Source organism: Sceloporus undulatus, chromosome 2 (assembly GCF_019175285.1).
Source record: "Sceloporus undulatus isolate JIND9_A2432 ecotype Alabama chromosome 2, SceUnd_v1.1, whole genome shotgun sequence".
Lineage (NCBI taxonomy): Eukaryota > Metazoa > Chordata > Lepidosauria > Squamata > Phrynosomatidae > Sceloporus > Sceloporus undulatus.
In genome coordinates, this window is record NC_056523.1 from 322,545,800 (window position 1) to 322,568,402 (window position 22,603).

General features: G+C 39.7%; 1 protein-coding gene across 4 annotated transcripts in view; it reads right to left on the bottom strand.

The window, feature by feature from the left end:
- Positions 1-22,603, bottom strand: part of C2H18orf25 (chromosome 2 C18orf25 homolog) — a 69,438-nt gene that overhangs the window by 18,423 nt on the left and 28,412 nt on the right. For 3 of the 4 annotated variants that reach the window (XM_042449040.1, XM_042449038.1, XM_042449039.1), the window contains one exon: positions 17,766-18,583. In XM_042449040.1, coding sequence (XP_042304974.1) covers positions 17,766-18,489 — 724 coding nt within the window. In that variant the 5' untranslated portion in view covers positions 18,490-18,583. Of the gene's footprint in view, positions 1-1,888; positions 8,297-17,765; positions 18,584-22,603 lie in introns of those variants that run through there. The other variant, XM_042449041.1, reaches the window with a different exon arrangement.

A 22,603-nucleotide genomic window follows, 5' to 3' on the forward strand; every position in this document is an offset into this window, starting at 1 on the left:
ATGTTTTTTGTAGGAACATTTTATTCAGTCACATATTACAACACAGAAACATCAAAGCAAGTTGTGAAAAAACTGTATGCGATGGAGCAAATCTGAAGTCATTTTTGGATGCAGAATACCAAAATTGCGATGAACATCAGCACACATTTTTAAAAAGTTTTTATGACCCTCAATTTTGCAGATCTATGTTATCTATAGGGGGGAAATTATCACAAAAACATTAGAGGAATCCTGATTGATCACTTCTAAGTCCAATGGTGGCTTCCATGTCATTGGAATAGTGAGTCTACGGTGGGATTTAATTTGAACTTTAAAGAAGATGTCCAAGGAGATGCTCTCTATCCTCCAAACAGTCACTGATCTAATCCAGCATTCTAGTCCAGCAGCTTACTAAAAAGCCACTGGTATAACCCAGCACCCTACCTCTCAGTGGCCAGCTACAGTACTCACAGAAACACATGAGCAGAGTGTGGAAGCCATAATTCTCTGCCTCCCACTACTGCTTGCCAACAAGGAGCATCCAGTGGCATGCTGCTCCAAACAGAGGAGGCTCCATGGCAATTGTGACTGATTCTCTATGAGCTTGTCTAATCACCCCAACTACTGGAGCATGCTGGCTGGAGATTATGAAAACTGTATTTCAAAACTTCTGCCTACCCTGTCTTATAAATTCTTGTAGATTCAATTTCACTCACAGTAAGTTCTCTTTCACACTAAGAACAAATTATCTGAGCTTCTCCAACAACAAGGAAAGGAGAAGGTAAAGGGAAGAAAGATATAAGCAGCCACCCTTCCCAGGCAACAGAGTAACATCAGAGCATAGGGTACAATCTAGCAGCCCAGCATTTGCTTTACAGACTATAACTGCTGAGGGGGAAGGCAAAAGCTTGGACTATTCTTATTGGTGCCCATCAATCTGCTGAAGTACTGTATATTGGGTAGTTTATACACATTTTGATCATACTTCATTTGGTAGGAAATAAGTCTCCTTATTAAAGGAAGGCTCAAACGGAAGGAAGGAAGGAAGGACTCAAAAGGTCTACCTCTCACTCAAGGAAACAAAGTGATAGTTACTGCTGAGACAGGAAGCTTCTTAAGACTTAAACAAGACTTCTAGTTCCAACAGGAGCCGAGTAGCAGGGTTACTCAATTATAATGGAAGATTGGAAGGTGATGAGAGAAAATGGAGATGTACAGATTTGGAGAGGGAAACTGAATGTGCAGCAAGTATCATCTAGACTGGTAGATTTTAAAATAAACCCCATTGAAAAAGTGCTTCTTTAAATTTGTATTGTAATAAGCATTTTATTAATAGCTATATTAATTCTAGGTTACAGTAGTTACATTTTTAAATTTACAGAGTTTTGCAAATGATACACATTCATAAATACAATAAAATAATAGCATAACCATGTTCCTTCTAAAATTATAACGTCAAAAGGATAGTAGGACAAATAAACATTTCTTCATAATTTGCCCTTTGTATAACATGGCTTTCTCCCCCCAGACTGGGAGTTGGGGAAAGAGGGAGTTATACATTTGGTACATATACAGTAGATAATTTGCACTTGCTCAATGGCATGTATTAAACACCAAACCAAAATAGGTACGCATGTATGTATGCATATATATGATGAGATGCAAATCAATTGCCCTATTCTTTGAATCACTAAAAACTAAATAAAAGTTTGCAAGCTACTATTAATTCATTGGCATTCAAATAAATTAGCCAGAAAAATAATTCTCTCTACAGTCATGAGAGGCAGGGTATATTGCAGTGATCCTAGGAAACTAAATTGAGAAGATGAGGCAAGGCATCATGTCCGGCTTGTAACAGACCAGTCTAGCAAATGGAAAATGCCACTTTGCTTTCACGTCAAACCTGCGAGGACAAAAATATAGCAGAGAAAGATTGTTGCAGGAAGATTACACAGGAAGGTTAAAGAAATGACTTCTGAGCTAATTCCATGGGTTATGTGAAGAAATAACCAAGTTTCATAATTTACTTTTTTATTGCATCAAGGTTGCAACATTTAAGAGAGGGAAAGCCCAGAGCTTTTCAAGGCTGACATGATATTTGTGTGCATTTTGCTATAAGGGTCAAGGAAGACATATAGGTCTCTTATTTTTCAACCATGGTTAAGATTGGGAGTGTCCCTCAGAAATTTGAGCTATTATCTCCCTTTTCAAAGCTAACTCTGCACAGCCCTGGGCCCATTGCTGTTGTGTGCCTAGTTAACTTTAAACAAAATTGAAACTGTAGTGGCACTTAGCTTTAGCTTTCATGCTGAAGTAACAATAAATCATGATCGATGCTTAAAAGAGAAAGAGAGGGAGCAAGTGAAGATGAGAAAAACATGCACGCCTGAGGGCAGGTCTACACTGGCCAAAATACTCTAGACTGCCACCAGAGTAATCTGATCCCGAAGATGCCCTGAATTCCCCATTACCTCTGCATTCTGGAATGACACCAGGCAGCCATCTACACACACATCCTGCTGTGTTGCCCAGCACCACAAGTCACTTCCTCCGAGGTCGAAAGTGAAGGGCCCAGCATCGGTCAAATGGCCGGGAACCTTGTTGTGACCTCAGAAGGAGAGACATGTGCCAGTGGTGTAACTGTAAACAGCCACTCAGCATTACTTCAGAGAACTCTGGATTTTCCTGTAAAATCTGAAGCAAAAAGTAAGTAATTGTACACTGCAGGGACAGACTGGATTTGATGCAGAACTGCCCTCACACTGTGAAGACAGACTGTAATCAAACTGGGGCTTTGGCCCTGTGTTGTGAAGACAGGGCGACATGAAGGCAGGGGGGAAACCAGTTTAAATGGCTCAAATAGACATACCCTGAGAGGCATTTCTGACCTCTTGAATGATGGTGAAAAGATTAAGAAATGTTACATCCAGTGGTCCTAATTAGTTGGAATCCAGTTTTTAATGGGCTTTTCCTTGTACATATTTAGACCTCCAGTAGCAAGAATGTTCATAAACTTGTTGCTGTCCTAAATTTGAATTTAAAGTTAAAAATACAAATAACTAGAAACACACAAAGAAATACTAATACAATGAATGAAGAAGGGATGGATTGAATTACTCATGTTTTGTGAATTTACATTAAAAAAAAGGCAAATGGCTAAGATAAAAACACACAGCAATTGCAATGTGATGACTCTACATGAGAGAAACAGATAGCATGAATTTAGAAATGACATTGGTTTTTAAGAAACATTTTGAAAACAATATTCCAACTATATCACATGGTCAGTATTAATCAAGTTGGAACATGGGGTAGTTCACAGTTAAATCTCTAACAGTGACAGCATCAAAAGAAAGGCAATGAATCTGTTCAAAAAATCACTTGGTGAGACTCACAGAGCATAATCAGCAGATATAATTCATTTATTTGCTGGACATTTCTTGGTTCAACACTTTATATATTTTTCAGGGGAATGGACAACAGGTATCTCTTACTGGGATTTGAAAACCTGCCACCAAAACAAAAGCCTCTGGCCAATACCTCATATACCTTCATGGATAGGCCTCACGAAAGTTAAAGGGGTGGCAGGCTCTGATAATAGGAAGAGGATATTTCCCTTCTTCTAAGGTGCAGGAGCATCACCAAGAATCAGAGTTGGGGGCATGTTATTCTTTCTCCAAGCTCTGCATTTTTTACCTGACCCACTGCCATGTTCACACACTGCTTACCATCCAGGCTGGTGTCCTAAAAGCATCCCTTTGCTCTACTTTTCATCACTAGAACGACAGAAGAGGGTACCTGCTAACGGACCCTATAGAGTGCTCTCTGACAGCTGCTTTAAGGTAGTCCATAATGCAGGTTTCCTCAGCTCAACATGATGCCAGAACAAGCTGGCTAGCATGAACCATTGTTTTAATGCTTACCCTCATTCTTGCCTTACTGCTGGGCATTCCCAACTTTACTTCAAGGGAGCATGGGTTCCACAAATATGGGATGGCTCCTTTTGAGCACCTCCTTACATCAAGGGGCTTCTGGTCCACAGACTTGTTCTCGATTTTCAACACAAAATACAACACATACTTACTCAGAAATAGTCCCATTGATTTACTGGGATTTACTTTGCAATTAATTTATAAGAATACAGATTTAAGATACCCTGTACATTACACCTTCATAGTGTAGGAGCTGCTACAACAGTTCTCACTCTGGTAAGAAGGTAAGACAACATGTGGGACAAGGCCAGGATACAGCTGCTTCCTATGCCAGTATTTCCCAGTTCTCATGGAGGGCAATACTAGCCTGAGAATGAGTTGCATCATGGGCTTCTCTACCATGGTCTAGATTTTCTCAAACTGCCAGAATTACATACGTTGATGCAGCTTCCTCAAACTGACAGAAGTGACTTGCAGCAAATACAGAGAAAACAGTGAATGGGTCTCTGATCAGCTGGGTTAACTGTGTTTCACATAAAAAAAATATTTTCAAGGTTGACAAAAAGGACAGCTAACAAATGAAGACATATTAATCTATAAATAAGGCTTACAAGTTATTTGGATATCAAATGTAGAAGTTATTACTTTGTTTCTAATGTATCTTCCATTTATTGCATTGCTAATGTTTTTGGGTTTGTTCGTTTGTCCCCCCCCCCCCATGTTCACAGAATACTATGGAATGGGGGAGAGAAGCATATAGGTGAATAAAACTGTTAGATGCTGATGCAAAGTTTCTTCCTTCTTAACCATGGCTAAAGGATCAGGAATAGACCGTGAAGGCTGTTTTCCCTTTTCATAGTTAAAAGAAAATGGTGGTTCCAACCTTAACTGTGGTTAATACTAAAGCAGAATTGAAATTTTGTGACTGACCATGTCAGAGATTAGGTGGCATATCCCTGAACCATTCAAAGTAGCAGGAAAAAGTGAGGCACAGTTGACTCTTGCTCTTTTTAACCATGAGTAAGGGGGAAATAGTATTACATTTTCATTGCCTCTTGATCATTAACAAATCAAAAGCCAGTTTCCAGTTGCTAGGTATTTTTGGACAACAGTTTTAACAAGATGCATTACCATAATACCAACCATAATATGGGAATACTGAAGAAATGCCAGGATTTTACAGAAAACAGGTAATACATGTACCAAACCATAAACCTGATGACTCATGATCACCATGAGTCCTTTGATGCTTTTCAATAAAATGGCATTTAATTTCAAAATTAAATTAGCAAAGATTGCAGGGATTCAAGAGGATAAAAATTAGAAAAGAATCTACTAACATTTCAGGCCAGTTTGAATTAGTTTAGCGCCCATCAAAATTATTATACCTTGAGAGGTCTACAGTGTAAACTGACTCAGGTGATCTAGTTTCTAACATACATGTACCATCCATTTAAAAAAAATGTTTCATAACATTCTTGGTGACGATATGCTATATAAAAAGTAGTCTCCATATTCATCAAAAGACCTATAAATTAGCATGCAGTTCTTATTAAGCCTCTAAGTGTTTATTTCAAAATAATCACAGCAAGGTCTTAACTTTAAAATCAGTTGGGGCAAATACAAAATGTTTTATTCAAGGCAAAAAACAAAAAAACAAAAAGCAGAAAACAAACCCAGACCTGTTGAGATAATAAAAATGATCTTATCCTTTGAAATTAATTGTGCTAAATATACACATGGTTTTCAGTGCAGGAGGATACCAAATTCACATCAAAATATCCATATCAAAATTATACATGGAAAGATTTAACACCAAAATTGATTTAGAAATCATTAACATTTGTTTTTACACAAAATTATATCCTGCATAGCCTTTTAAACAGTTACCCTGAAAGTGCATCCTTTAAAAAGCAGATAGAGCAGGAAATATATTTACATGTTTAAAATTTACTTTGCTTTCATAATATCAGAGATCACATTAATGAAAGGGAAGGCCATACAGCAATATACGCTGTGATATTCAAGAGAAATTAAAGGTCATTATTTCAAACAAATTAAGCAGAGACCGAAGTAAAACATAGGAAGCCAAATAGTTACTTTAGGTTCTACCAAAGACGTGGTTATACCATCTCCAATTTCTGAAAGTTTATGAAAAGCATATCAAAATCACAAAGTGCAAAAGGCCCCAAAGGTCTGCTATTAAATTAACATGTATCTTGGGGCACACAGAGGTAGTGAAGCTATCTTTTAGATTTCAGCCAACTTCTACAAATTTTAGGCTGCAATTCTAAACAAAATTATTACCAGGTTCCACTGAACTCAGTGGGATTTATTTCTGAACAAATAAGTTTATCATCATGCTAGAAATAATGGCTCAGGGTTTGTTTGTTTTTGCTCAAGTTGGATCAATTCTAAATAAATGTTTAGAACAAGAGTTCAACTTTTAAAAACTTTTTTCTTTGGTGCCTTTAACACAGTAAATTTTGTGTTGCCAGCCCAAATTATTTTCCCACTGAAAGCAGAAGTAGGTAAGAACAGTCAGTTTTCCCTAGTCCAATTATGATTCTGAAACTTATTTAACCAACAACTTTGCAGGCATGATTATTTAACATTAAACTATAGCCCAAGCGTAGAGCTTAACGTAAACCTAGAAATAATTACAATAATTGAATTAATGCCTGGGTAGTCCCAAACAGCGAGTTTAGGAGTATAGTCCAGTGAAGGCTCAGAAAAAGCTTTTATTGAAACATGGATTAAAAATATATATATATCCATGATTCAGAATAGCCACACAAACAACACTGCATAGAGAAACTTCTAGCATGCATATGTGCATGCTCCATCTCCACATTTATTTTCTATTTTGGGGAGCTGAAACTTTTTCTGCCCCAAGAGCAATGCATGAGCATGTCAGTTTACTTGCAGTTAGTCAGCTGACTTTAGTCCATTCAGCAATTTGAACTAAGCATTATGAAGGCAGGCATGATACATTGTTAGTTTCAAAAGTAATTTATCATGCAGGAACTGGTCCTTGCATGATCTGCCAAAGAGGCTCCCTGGGTTGCAGCTAATATATTTTAATTATTCATTCATGTCAGGCCAAACCTCAAGTTCTGAAACTCAATTTTTATTATTTCAGAACTGATCTGGCATTTAGTTGTGACATGGAGACACAACCTAGACATACACAGCACACATGCACTTTTGCTCTGTTTAGACAGGTGGCAAAAATCTTTAAAGCAAGTACATTGGTACAGGAAAACCTTACTCAACTTCTTTTATTCAACATTTTGAAGTAGACAGACCTATTGCTTCTCTCTCTCAAACTACCATGGACTTCAGTGTTTGTTACTTTTCTAAATATAAATGTTACAAACACAAAAATGTGTGAGGAAAATAAATGCTAGTGGAGAGGATATGAATACTGACTTATCCAATCTATCCAAATTCACAGACTGGCAAACTTCTGCTCAAGATAATTGGAGATGAAAGAAATATGATACACAATATATAATTTTGTTCAAACTGCACAATCTAGATACTACAATCTGTTAAGAAAATATTCACATGACATACTAGATGGGTACATAAGGATTCTTTCAATTCCAAATTTATATTTTCACAAGTAAACACTTCTGGCATGCAAAAGGAGCAGAAAGGGGAATACATCAATTGCTTCTACAGTAAGACACACACACACACACACGAAGATTGCAAAATTGTTCAGCTTGCCCCACTTTGCTGATGGTATGCTGGGGAGGAGAAGCACTTTAATGTCAACCCAAGTACATTGATTTTTCTTTCAGGAAACATAACAAAACAAATGACTGGCTGTTAGAAAGCCTAAGCAAAAAATGAAAATTCCTATGGAACCCAATGGTCAGCTTTTGAAGTATGATCCAAGACAAAAGGGAGAAACTGAGAGCCATGTTAAGTCTGCGAATGATTCAAGTTGGATTCTGCAATGTTCCCATTTTCAGGAAAGTTGGCTGGAAAATTGTTATTAATACTTGCTGGAAACTCTAAGGCCGTTTCAGTGTTTTGATAGCTCACGTAAGAATTAAAAGACTGCTGTGGAAGTACAGGCACCTGCACAAATACCCCTGCCTGAGTAGTTGGGGAATTTCTTTGGCCAGCTATTGGTACTTTAAGTTCTCTGGGCTCCAGTTGCTGCTTGCTTTCTTCATCCGTGTCAAGATGGGTTAGCTTTTCTATCCACATCCGAAACTTTTCCTCTGTCTGCCTCTGCATCTCCGCAAAGCAGTTCATGGCCTCTTCTAGGACACTGCCTATGCAGTTCCTATCCCATACGGTGCCCCTGTCAAGCAATCCTGGAATTTCCCTGGTCGCTCCTTCAGATCCCCCAGCACGACTGAAGCCAGCTTTAAAGACATTGAGGCCATTGCATAAGACATCATCAAAGGAAAGATCATCACATCTATACATTAAGGCATGCGAGCAGGAACAAGCTATATGCTTGCTCCAACTGCTCAGCTAGATACAATCTCAGTGACATACTATGAAGCTCACCAAATTAAAAGTTCATTAGCAACCCACAAATCCCAACATAATTAGTAGAATTTCTGAAATTATTTTCCCACAACTTTTGCATCTTGACAGCCAAATCAATATAACTTAATCAAAATCTTATTCTAAAACATAAAAGAAAGAAAAAATACTGGAAGAATACAATATCGATCTTGCTGGATTTGACCAGGGGTTACCTTGGCCATTTTCAACAGTGTCTGATCAGACGTTTCTAGTAGGCTGTAAAGCAAAGGCTTCTAGAAACATCTGATGGGGCCATTCCTAACTCTGTTTCTACATCATTTGGTGAGAGATCATAATGATCAAATTCATCTCTCATGGTGAAAAGCCCATGTGAGGCCTCCATGGATATGAATTTTTATAAAAGATCTTTAACTAACCGAGGGAGAAAGGGAATACGCAAAAGTGCTCATGCCAAATAAAAAACTGGCCTTTGGTTAAACTGCTTTGAGGAAAATTTCCCAAAGCTTAAAATATCTGCATATAGGGATCCTATGGGTGAAAATATTTTCATAAGAAAACATTTGCACTTGTAGATAATCAGAACCTTAAATGTTAGGAACTGTTACAGGATCCCAACATGCATTAAGAAAATGGTTGGAGACAGTCTTAGTTATAATTCAGAGCAGGGCTCATTGAAATCAGTTGGTCAGAAATTAGTCACTCTGAAATCAGTTATGACTGATTTGTCTGAATGATTTCAACTTGTCTGTTTGAAACATGACTAAGTCTGGATCCAGCCACCTCATTCTACTCTTTAAAAATCTTCAACTATTTTTTTTTTTCGGGGGGGGGGGGGGGATGGCAACATAAAAATTTTAAAAGTATCTATACTTTTAGATAAGCAGCAGGGTGACATGGGGCATGAAAGGGAAGATTAATAGAAGGGCAGATGAACCATGAACAGGAGCAAGCAAATTATTTGCTACTAGAAATTATCATTCGACACATACTTGCATTGTCCTTCAAACAGAAACTGTTAGGCAACTATTTCTCACAAAGATTAAAATAAAAAATATCAGGATATAAACCAGGTGTCTATTCCAAAGTACTACAAACTGAGGAATGGAGCTTCTTAACTGATGCATAGTCTCAACCTGAGTGTCACAGTCTTTTTCCACTGCAGAGTAAGCAAAGATAAATCAAAATGGGAACCTCTGGGCTATGGATCGAAGCAGGCCCATCAGGAGTTAAAATCCAGCCAATTGAGGGCTCTCCATCCAACCCATCTCTTCCTTGAAGCTCCAATCTTGTGCAGAAGGAAAGGAACATACAGCTTCCTTTTATCCTTCCCCATGAAGGGAAGAAAGAGGGGCAGCAATCCTGATGTCTCTCTTTTGGCAATCCCAGAGATTTCCTGAGATCTCTAGGGGAATGGGGTGATTTTGCTTTTTTTCTTAGCCTGTAGTCCCAAAAAATCCCTGAAACAACTGGCTGAGTGTGTTTCCATGACAAGAAAAACCGACTCAAGCTGAATCCAGAGAAAACGGAGGTACTTGTGATAGGTTCCCCTGGTCCAGGAATGGCGGTGGTTCCACCTGTCCTGAATGGGGTCACGCTCCCTGTGAAGGACTCCGTACGCAGCCTGGGAGTGCTTCTTGATTCGTCGCTTCACCTGACTGCTCAGGTGAATGCGATGGTCAAGAGCACTTGTCATCAGCTTCGGCTTATTCGCCAGCTGCGTCCATACCTGGCCCAGAGGGACCTAGAAACTGTTGTACATGCTCTGGTAACCTCGAGACTGGATTTCTGCAATGTACTCTACATGGGGCAACCCTTATACCAAACCCGGAAGCTTCAAATGGTGCAGAACATGGCAGCCAGGCTGGTCACTGGCGTTTCCAGGGCCAACCATATAACACCTGTGCTGAAAGATCTCCATTGGCTGCCCATCTGCTTCCGGGCTCAATATAAGGCGTTGGTAATTACCTATAAAGCCCTAAATGGCTTGGGCCCAGGATTCCTGAAGGACCGCCTCTCCCCGTACATTCCGCCTCGCACCCTCAGAACGTCTGGGCAGCATTTACTGAAAGTACCTGGGGTTAGATTATCCTCCACTACACGGAGGACATTTTCCACTGCTGCCCCAGTCCTTTGGAATACGCTGCCCACTGAGCTCTGCTCGACTACCACCCTGGCCCAATTCAGGAAGGACTTGAAAACCTTCCTGTTCCAACAGGCATTCCCCGATTAAAATCCTATGGGCCTCCCTCCTCTTACGTGGCCAAGAGGTTGGGCTATGGGGCTTTTTTTTGCCCGTTATTTTTATTGTTTGTATGGATGGCTTGGATATATCTGTATTTTAATGTTTTATGCATTGTTGTTTTAACCTTTGTTGTGAGCCGCCCTGATCGCAGGAAGGAGCGGGATAGAAATAAAAACTTTATTTATTATTAAGAAAGATGGAATGAAGCCTGATTACTGCCATAAGCAATAGGTAGAAAAGTCTCCTAAGTACTTCAGCCACAGACCTTATGACACCAAGGGTGCGACCACATCCCTTCCTATTTCCCTTTTTTTTGGGGGGGGGGGGGGGGGGGGGAGAGAATATCCTTTTCACTATCTGCACTCCTAGTTTACAAGAACAATCTTCTTCCCCTTACCAAAGGCTTCCTATAGCTCTCATTCAGGTTCTATGGTTATAACGAAAAAGAAAGGCAGTAAATCCTTCCACCTACTTAGAACGAAGAATAACTGCAGTAATCTGCTATGGATTATCCTGTTACAATTCAACATGTGGAATGTAAGTAGGATATGCCCTGCAGGTACTGTGTAAAACCATTACAAAATGGCACCTTCTGACCCTGCTCATCAACAGACTGAAAACTGTGCAATCAGCAAGCACAAATAAAATTGTTACCGCTGAAATGCTCTAATTCATTTAGCAGGTTTGTGAATTCCAGCTCTAAGGTCTCTAAACCTTGTCTTACATCCAGTTGCCAGCCATCAGAGTGGCCATTGCCCCTACGATGCCAAAATTACTAAATCCAAACCAGCAAAAGAAACCATGACATTAGTGCATGCACAAATTTTCCAAACAAATTGTCTGAAACTCTCATTCCATAAGCCACTTTGCACTATATAAGGTAAGCAGAGGCATCACCACAGTTCAGGCATTCAAATGACCCACAAACCTCCAGTAAGCACAGAGTTGGGACTGGCTGCATGAGATTTATCAATCAAATATGTGGACTAGGAGTATATACAGTTGGCCCTCCACATTTGTAGAATTTGCCTTTTGTAGATTTGAGTATTCACAAATTTGAGTAATATTTTCTCTCTACGACTCCCGAGGTCAATTCACATGAAACTGCAATGGAAGACCTAGAGATTGCTAGAGAGAACACTGTTGTAGGCATTTGTAGGTACTACTGTGCAATTCTATGGTCAATGTCCAACAGATATTGACCCCACAGAGTTGGACTGGAGGACAAAAAGATATCTAGAAAGATGCTTTCTCAGCATCTCAGTGTTTTTTCACTTTCATGGTGGTCTTGTACTAACAACAACAAATGTGGAAGGCCCACTATAGATTGAAAAGCATAGAACCCATGGCTTAGAACAGCGGCAAGCAATACACAACCTGACCGTGGCAACTGAAGATTGTCTATACAGCCCCAAGACCTGCCCTGCTAAAATTCAGTGGAAAACATTGCCGCCAAATATTAATTAATTTTAACTTTATTTTGTTTTTCTGCCAACCTTTGGCAGCAAACCAGGAAAACTCATTTAAAGCAAACATTTATTGCCTCATGTGTAGTGGCTTTTTTCTGTTTACTGAATTTCAGTGCCATGACTTCCTGAATTTTGGAGATATGGCTGAAGGTACCTACACCAGGTCCAGGGAAGGGGTGAAAACGGCTCAAGAATCCACAGAAGGTTCCCACTCCAATTAAAAACCAGGATGACAAAACTGTGGTCAAAATGGTTCTTGAGAACTTTTGAGGTTGTCACCAAGACCATTATGTAAACAAAGACAAAAATATCAGATTATTTCTGCAGTGTGGATACAGTCTAAGTGTGCATCTGCATTGTAGAAATCATGCACTTTGGTGTCACTTTGGCAGTATCTGCAATGCCAAAATGAACCAGTTTGACACTGCTTTAACTGCCATGGCCCAGTGCTATAAAATCCTGGGAATTGTAGTTTCTTGTCACACCAAAATTTGCTGACAGAGAAGGTTAAATGTCTCACAAAACTAGAATTCCTAGGATTCCACAGCAATGAGCCAGGACAGTTAAAGGGGTGTCAAACTGGATTATTTCTGCAGTGTGGTTGCAGCCTAACATGTTTCTATTTAGCACAAAGTTTCCTGGACCCCCTTCATAACAAAAGAAATATCTTAAACGTATTAGAAGGACTGAAAGATTCTTTGGTTGGTTCAATGGTAATTTTGATAGTTGAACCAAGCTACAATTATTTTTTATTCAATTATGTTTTAAGTTTATTTGCAAAAGATCTTCCATATTAACATTACGGGGACTTTCTGGGGATTTTGACTGAATATTCCAGGTAATATTGGGGGCTTCCGGGGATTTTGGTAAAACATGCCGGGAAATATCTTCGAGGCTTGTTGGCAACACTGGTGTGTAGGCTCTCTTTCTCTCCAGTGAATTAAGGCTCCAACAATTTGCAGGTGCAAAAACAAATCCTGCTGTCTCCCTCCCTTTTTTTTCCAGTTGAGAGCTGAAAAGAGACAGTGGAGAGAAAAGGGCTTTACCATTAGGCTGGAGCTCTGCAAGTAACCTTTGGTTCTTCCTTCTGTTTGGAGACAACCAAGGGAGGAATTCAGGTTTTCATGGCCTCCGAGTCCCTCAATGGTATTGGAAATTCAGACATCTGCAGCCTGGCAAGCACTGAAACATGCCTCTGCTGTTCCTATCCTGCACAGTCAGTCAGGGAAGGTGGAGATGCTTTCTCTGTCTACACCACATGATTGGCGCTTGAACCCAAAGGGATGTGTAAAAACAAAAGTGTTACAGATGTTGTGTGCCTTCAAGTCACTTCTCACTCATGACAACCCTAAAGTGAAGTATCACAGGTTTCTTGGCAAGACTTAGTCAGAGGAAGTTTGCTATTGCCTTCCTCATAGGCTGAGAGTGTGTGATTTGCCCAAGGTCTCCCAGTATATTTCTGTAGCTGAACAGGAATCTGGATAGTGGTCTCTCATGAGTCCTAGTGCAGCACTCAAATCACCATACCATGCTAGCTCTCAATATGCTGCTTCTATACCCAGTCTTGTGTTCTTAATTTTTTATCCATTTTTGTTGGAAAGCAAAGTAGGAAGTCAAGTTGAGTGAAGCGTGTAATGATAGGAGTGGTAGGTAAAATAGAATGTACTGGAGTAGGAGGGGTGTAATTGATGATGTAAGAGTGATGAGGTAACAGTAAGATGAAGATGGAAAGTGGAAGAGTAAATAAGGAAAAGGAGTGTATGAATACTTGTTGTTCACCGCCCTGATTTCTTAGAAGGGCGGTATATAAATAAAATTTTATTATTATTATTATTATATTATTAATATAGTGAGTTATTTGTCTTATGTTTGGAATATGAATAATAATAAGATCCCTCTCTCCCTGCCATGTGACTTCATCTGGCCTGGGAGGGAGTGAAAAGGCAGGCCCAACTCCATCAGGCCTAGCCAGAGCAAGAAGAAGGGTCCTCCCTCCAGTCCATCTACCATGGTACAGACCTCAGAGGGAAAGAAGAAACACTGGACTTGATCCTATTCCCCACCATCATTCCCTTCTCCTTTTGTGTCATGTATTTTTAGATTGTAAGCCTGAGGGCAGGGAATCGTCTGAATCACTATCTATAAGCCACTCTGAGAGCCTTTAGGGCTGAAGAGCGGGGCATAAATACCGTAAATAAATAAATAAATAAAATATGTTGATGAACTATGGGTGTTGATTTTTATGTTTTTTGTTCTTTTTTGTATGTTGGTTTTCAACATTTAATAAAGCATGTTTTTAAAAAAAATTAATTTAATTAAAAAAATATGTTGCTTCTATACCGTGTAAATTTACAGGAAAAATGGGAAAAAAGAAATTTGTTGTGCTTTCTGCTTTCATGTACCAGTTCCAAAACTAATACAAAATTATCTGCATGTTGAGGGCTGGGAGCATTATATCCTTTCCAGTTTCAACTCTTGAAAGGGCTTGTCTCACTCACTAGAGCAGTGGTTCCCAAACTCTGGTCCTCCAGGTGTTTTTGGCCTTCAATTCCCATAAGGTCCAGCCAGCTTGGCCAACTGTCAGGAATTCTGGGAGCTGAAGTCCAAAACATCTGGAGGATTAAAGTTTGGGAATCATTGCACTAGAGCCTGACCTGCCTCAGAATAGTTTGTAGTACTGTTAGATTAAGGGAAGAAAATAAAATCTAATTTCTGATATATTGGCTGTAGAAAGATAGGCATACAATACTAATCTACTTGCATTCAGCCAACTTCTATATGACAACTCAAGTAAATTTCAGTCATTCTGGATCTATTGCATTCACACTCAATTTTTACTCAATTGCACTATAACAGGCCTCAGATTCACTATTCTTACTGGGAGCTTTGTAGGTCATCAAGCCTAGCTTTGTGTGGAAATGGAAAATCACAAATTAAAAGAACATTCATTCAAACTGACATTAATATAAACACTTTAATTCTGGATAAGTCCTTTTTTCATCTTTACAAAGCTTGCATAGCACAATGGTGCAATGGCAAGGTCTAGGTGCTATAATTTGAATGGTGTGCCTCCCACCAGAATTTGTAGCCTCCAATACTTGACCCTATTTATTTCCTAGAACAGAAACAAAATTCTCCGTGTACTGAGATTAACAGCAACTCTTTCAAGAAAACCAAAAGTTTAATTTCCACACTAAACAAGCAAGACTATGATACTTCTCATCAATTACAAAAGGAGAAATCCTCACTTAATAGCTCTTCTTTAATTTATACCAACAGCAAATCAGCTAAGGTACCTAGAGTAAAATGTTCATGAATACAGGGTTTGTTTTGTTTTTTACATACTTGCAGGTATGAAAAAGCTCTGAGGATGCAAATTTGCTACTCTTCATTCAGAGTATGAATTCACATCTTTCAGCAAAGGTAAGTACTGAAGTGCCTCTTTAACTAACATGTTTGACGAAGATTGGCTGCTCTGCGTGTACCACTAGTTCCCAAACTTTGGACCGCCAGATGTTTTGGACTTCAGTTCCCAGAATTGCTGAATGTTAGCCAAGTAGGCTGGGGCTTCTGGAAGCTGAAGTCTAAAAACACTTGGAGGACCCAAGTTTAGGAATCACTGGTGTACACCCTACAAAGGTGGCTCACATAGCAGAGACTATGCCTTACAGAGTGTGTTGTATCAGAAATCCCTTTACTCAACAGGCAGCTCACAATAAGTAACAGGAACTGGATCTACTGTTATCTGTTGTGCACAGTGCCTCTCAGTTCACTGTACCTGGTAAAATGTTCCTTTACAGTCCTGAATTACCAAGTCAAAGAAAAGAGCTAGTCTGCCAAAGAATTTGAGTTCAGGTGGCTGCACTGGTTTATGGTAGAATTAAACCAGGCTAGCAGAACTCTTGCCAAATTGTAGAGTTGTACTATTTCAGACAGCTTATGCTACATCTTTCACTCAGTCTCAAAAGTGCTACATGATCCCTTTGCATTTCATGCTATGACTGTAGTATTACCTCACATAAAATGATATAATTTCAAAATTAGAATGCTAAGAAAAACAGCCTAGAAACTTCTCCCCCAGTGTATCTGTTTTCTATTATAAAATATTTATATTAGTTTATTTTAGTTTATATTAGTTTATGAGAACTATACCAGCTACCAATCTGAAATGGAATAATTTAGCATAAGATACATTAAATGGAGCTTTGCTAATCTCTTTGAGTTTAGACATAAATTTAAAAAATATTTGATATCTATTCTGCATGATTTAATTTTATTTATTTATTCAAATGTCTCCTAGGAATGGAACTCCAAAAGGCGTAGTATTTAAAAAGATAATGGCCAGAAAAAAAAAACTTAAGTAATTTGATTATGGATGCTGTAACCCAGCAGGGATGCTTGATAACCAATCTCCAGTCATTTCAGTTGGTAACGTAATGTTCAGAAATCTAATGAAATTCAAACTGAACGGTGGCTAGGCAGCTAACAATGTCTGGCAAACAACATCCATACTCAAACTGTATAACTGAAAATGCTATGCAAAGTCACAATCAATCTTAATAAGTTACCACTAGCAAAAAGAACACTTGAAGGGTCAAGCTGTGAATTCAGCATTATCGCTTTCCTTTCAAGTCTTCACACAAAGCACAGAAAAGAAATAACTTTACAAAGATTTTACAAAACTCATTTCCTCTTGTGCAAAACAGCAAATATGTGTTCACCCATAAAAGATCGGCAAACCAAAAGCTTTTTAAAGAGTTTTTTATTTTAAGGTTGCTATAAAATGCAGTTATTTTGAGTACCATACGCCGAGGTGATACATATTCCTGATCATGCTATTTGGGCTAAAGGAATAAGGTAGGCCTTAATAGATTGAAAACTTTCCAGAATGCATGGGTATTTTAGTGTAAGAACGGCCAAAATATTTCACCTCTCAAGTCAGCAGATATAGAAGCAGTAAAAACAAAAATATCAGTAACTGTGCAATCCACACAACAGAGGAAATTACTTGTTTCTGAATCTGAGGGAAAGTATGGTGCTAGTAATTTGCAACCTATGAACAAAATATTCCTCAAATAGGCTCTGAGGTAACCAGCTTGCCACTTTGTAACTCACAGGAAGTTTGAGCCAGCTTATCATGCACTGAAGCAGAGCTGGGAAATGTAACATAAAATACAGTACAAGAGAAAAAAGGGCTTGTTGTAAATGGCAGAAAGATGTCCCATGGTGTTTCAGATGCCCAAAGCAAGAGATGCTTTTTAAAAGGACAAACCATTTCAAATATATTAGTTGAAGAGTAGGCTTAAAAGTTTTAAATGCTATCACCTAAGCCACAGTATTATTAACTGGTGAGATAGGAGTGGGGCAAAGAATAGGGAACAGACTTAACTCACAGTTACCAAGTTTTTAAATTTGCTATTGTGCAAATAAGAGCATTGAAATCCTGCATAACCCACCTTCAAAATGCTGCACATTTTTAAGACTCTGCAGCCCTCCTATTTAAACAGACCCACAGCTCTTCTAGTTTATTATTTATTTTTTCTCAAGTGTCGCTCCTCTAAATTTAGCATGACAGCTGAGAAATGATGGCAGGAGCTTTACCAGTTCAGTTTAAAAAACATCCTCTACCTGGTATCTCTGCAGTGATTGTCTTGCTGCTTCCTGAAACTTCTTCGTCATCATCTGATGAACTCGTGCTTGAGTCACAGGTTAGGTCACTATCACTGGTACTGCTGTCCTGCAGCAGGTTGTATTTCTTGCGGGCAGCTGCCTCTCGTTTCTGCCTTAATAACCGAATTCTCTCTTTGTGCTTTTGGCTTCGATGACCTTTGACCTTAGTGACACGACCATTCTGCTTATCACTAGATTGCCGGTTTTTCTTTGCAGCCATTGTTGAGGTTTCACTTTCTGACCTGGATCGCCTGGATTTCCTCCCAACAGTAGACCCTGACATTGCAGAAGGGTCTCCTTCTACCGTTGCTTCAGCTTGGCTGGGCTCATTTTCTTCTGCAGAAGATAGAGTGTCTGAATCAGCCAAGTGACCACTGGAAGAAGGGGACAGCATGCAATGGTTGGAAGAGTCACTCTCATAAACACGACCAGCTGTTGGCTTGTCACTCTCTGTTGATGCTAGCTGAGATTCTGAGGAGTCCCTTCTCAGTTCCATCAGCAAGCATGGCATTGCAGCAAGCACTGTTGAATCTTCTGCAACAGCTCCGCTCTCTTTTTGAGTGTTGATTTCTAGTTCTATAGATCCCTCTTCGCCCAGAACGGCCTCTTGTTTTTCTGGGAGTTTTGGTGGGACCTCTGGATCAATGAGTTCTTCTGCTTTTTCTACTGCCTCCATCTTCATTTCAGAGTTTTAAGTCTCTCCTGGTCTCAAAAGCATGGAGCACAGAGTCTAGTGGATAGTGCAAACTAGTGTAGGGCTTCAGCAGGAGAGCGATCTGCAGGAGAACACAGAGCAAATGAACAGGTTGGCAGTAATATTCAAGAAGCAAAATCACTCTATAGAAAATCTGAAATAGCACCTTGCAGAATGTGATGAAAGTTTGCAGACTGAAGAGTAAGAACTCCTTAGTTTTACTGCTGGTGACTCAACTAAGTCTTAAGCCCTCACCCTATCTTTCAGAGGAAATATACTGATGAGCCAAGTATTTTATCAGAAAAAAAGCTCATACTCGGGATCAAAGTAAGAAGCATTTTAAAAAAGAGGAGTGATGCTGGATCAGGCCCAAGGACCACTTAGCCTGGCATACTGTTTATGCACAGTCAACCAGATGTCTGTGAAAAATCTAGCAAGAGGACCTGAGTGCAACAGCATTTTCCTGCAAGTGTACTTGCAAGGAGTTTTCAGAGGCATCTTGTGGTAGCAAATTCCACTGTATAAACTGTATGAGGGAAGAAAGGAATTAACAGTTCAGACCTGAAGCAGCTCTGAGTGGGGTGCAATTCATCTTAATACTCAGGAGTACAAAGCACTAGGTAGTAACGTTCATTGACATGTATGTGGACACAACTCAAACCAACAGAAGTCTAATAGGGACAAAAATGCTGATGTCTGCAATGCAAAATCAGTCACACAACTATTTTCTTAAGGAACAAGAATTTGTTTTGTGTGATTAGGCAAAGCTCACTGTCAGCCATTTTATGATTGCCCTATGTGAGACTTATTTTTGTAGTACAGTGAACCCTTGTTATATGCTGGGCTTTGGTTCCAAGATCCCCCCATGTATAACAAAATCCGTGGATGCTCAAATCCTATTAAATATAATGACATAGCAAGATGGTGTCCCTTATAAAAAATGGAAAATCAAGGTTTAATATTTGAAATTTATACCTTTTTTATCATTTTCAAACCGTGTATGCTTGAATCTGTGTATAAAATATCAGTGTATAAGAAGGGCCAACTGTACACATACTGTATTTCCAAATGTATTTCTACACTCAACACAGTTGGGGCCTCCCTAAGAGTAAACTAACAAAAGATCACTGTCTAGGACATCACTACATGGCTTTTCCCAATTTCAGTGAAGCAGACACAAATTTAATGAAGTGTGTGCCAAGGCAACATCTGTGAGAAACACTCACAAACTAGAGACAACTATATAAATAGGGGAGTGTGTGTGTGTGTGTGTGTGTGTGTGTGTGTGTGTGCATGCACATGCATGTTTATGTACCACCTGTGAACTTAAGATGACCCCATGAATTTCATAAGATTTTCTTAGGCAAGGAATATTTTGAGGTGGTTTTGCCAGTTCCTTCCTTTGAAATACAGCCCTACAGTATCTGGTCTTCATCGATCCTCTGCTGTGAAAAACCCACTGGGTGACCTTGGACAAGAAACACACTCTCAGCCTAAGAAGATGGCAATGGCAAACCCCCTCTGAAGAAACATGTCAAGAAAACCCTGTGATAGGTTCCCCTTGGTTTGCCATAAATCAGAAATGACTTGAAGGCAAATAATACACACACAACTTGCTAAGTCAAGTCACCTATGTGAATTCCACTGGTTTAGTGATTCAACTCTAGTTCAGAATGGGACTGGATTTAGAACAGCGGTTCCCAACCTTTGTTGGGCCGCAACCCCCATTCCAGGCAAAAGTCCCGCCCGCGACCTCCCTCATTGGTTGGGAGGCAAGGAAGGGGGGGGGACTTTCAACTGCCTACAAGCCCCAGCGGATGTCCTGCCCCTTCCCAGCCTCCCAACCAATCAGGGAGGCCACCGGGGAAGAAGAGGCAGGACTTCCGGCCACAAAGGCCGCTGGGGCTTGCAGTCCTGTCCCTTTCGCCTTCTCCTCCTGGGTGCTTTTGAGGGCACCCACGAGGAGAAGGCGAGGGGAGGAGGCGACGCCGGCCCTTTCTCCTTGCAGTTGCCGGCGCTAGCGCTGGCACCCGCTGGGAAAAAGGGAGGAGGGGGAGGCAGGGGGGAATCCCAACCAGGTGACCCCCAAAAAAGGGTTGAGTGACCCCCAAAGGTGTTGCGACCCCCAGGTTGGGAACCCCTGATTTAGAACTATGACAATAATTATAAATGGATACATTTGGCTTTATGGGAACCAGCTCCATCCCAAAGTGAAGCATCTATAGGATTTTTAAAAAATCTTTCAGTATCATTGTACTGGCAAGAGCTGTTCCTTACAAGTATCTGCAGAGAGGATTCACATAACCATGATATAAAGAGAAAAGTGAAAGGTACAAAAGAACATAATCTAAAATAATAAAATAACCGATCAACTCTACTATGAAGAAAGGTTACACCGTCTAGAACATTATAACTTAGGGAAAATGAGGAGATATGATAGAAATATATAAAACTGCAAAATGTGGAGAAAGTAAATAGGGCAACATGTATCTTCCCTCTGAAATCCCAGTGTTATCCACCACAGCTAAACAGTGGAAGATTGAGGAGAGAGTAAAGAAAGTATTTCTTCACACAGCATCTATGGAACTTTTACAAGTACAGTAGTGGTGGAATTTGTACGACAAGAGGTGGTAATAGTTGCCAAATTCAATCACTTTAAAAGGGGACTTGACAAATCCATGAAGGCTAAGGCTATTCATGGCTCCTTGTCATGGTGGCTATACTGTATAGTTTTTCTGATACTTGAAGAAGCGTGCTTCTCAACATTAGCTCCTATGGAACATGAGCAAGAGGAGACTACTGTACTCATATATTGATTGTGGACTTCCCATAGGAAGCTGGTTGGTCACAACGAAGACTAACTGATAAGACTACAGAACCTCAGTTTGATATACCTTGGGTCTTCTTATGTTCTTAGAAAGTCATAAAGATCAGGCTAATAAGATTTCCCCATTACAGTGAGTTGTATATTACTGGTTAACCAGGTGGGAAGGGTGACAGAATACTTGCTTCAAGTGCTTTGTCAACATTATTTCAGTTCTTCCTAAAAGTCTCTTTTTTCAAAAGCCTGACCCAGATAGACCTGTGAGATCTGCCAGTGGAATGAGTGTAGGATGATACAACTGGAGGCAAAAAAGCATTTATTTCTGTCCCTACAAGGGTTCAGCAACAGTGTTTTGCGTTTGCTTGGGGCTTTTTTCAAACGTCAAGCTCTGGTTGGTTGAGTCATTTATTTAGGAACTATTTTAACATAGCACTCAAGCTCCTCAGACAGCTTTATAAATTAAAATAAATGTGCCAGACTGCTGTTTTTACACAAGACACTAATTTTTGACTACCAATCATTTCATGCAGCACAGTAAGTATTAATGTGGCTACATAACAGAAAAAAAGATGTCTTTGGCCCCATACAGACAGGCCAAAATAAAGCTGCTTTGAGTCACTTTGGAGGTATGCTGTTTAAATTATGCATGCGTCCTAAGAGTCCGGAAGCTCTGCCAAAGCTGTGCTACAGTCCTTAGGACTGGAGTGTGGCTTTGGCATGGCTTCCGGACCCTTAGGATGCACACATCATTTAAATCTCATACCTCCAAAGTGACTCGAAGCAGCTTTATTTTGGCCTGTCTGTATGGGGCCAAAGACATCTTTTTTGTGTTATGTAGCCACATTAATGCTTACTGTGCTGCATGAAATGATTGGTAGTGAATGATTGGGCTGAAGTACTCCACTAAAGTGCACATCAAAGACCATGTGGAGGGGGGATGAGGGTGGAACAAACTGTTTCACTACTAAAAGACACATAAATGCAATAGAGTCATAGTACAATGCTCAAACCACCACACCATGAACGTGACATTGATTCAATTGGATGAATGCTTGATGGCAGAAATGACTAGAGTTATGTCATGCTCTATCATCAATTTACAGTTGGTACAGGTTGAGTCTCCCTAATTCAGAATTCCTAAATATTCCAAAAACCAAAACTTTTTTCATGGTTGGCTTAGATAGTGACACCTTTGCTTCTTAATGGTTAAATGTACACAAATTTTGTTTTACACACAAAATTATTTAAAATTATTTAAAATACAGTTGCTCCTCCTAA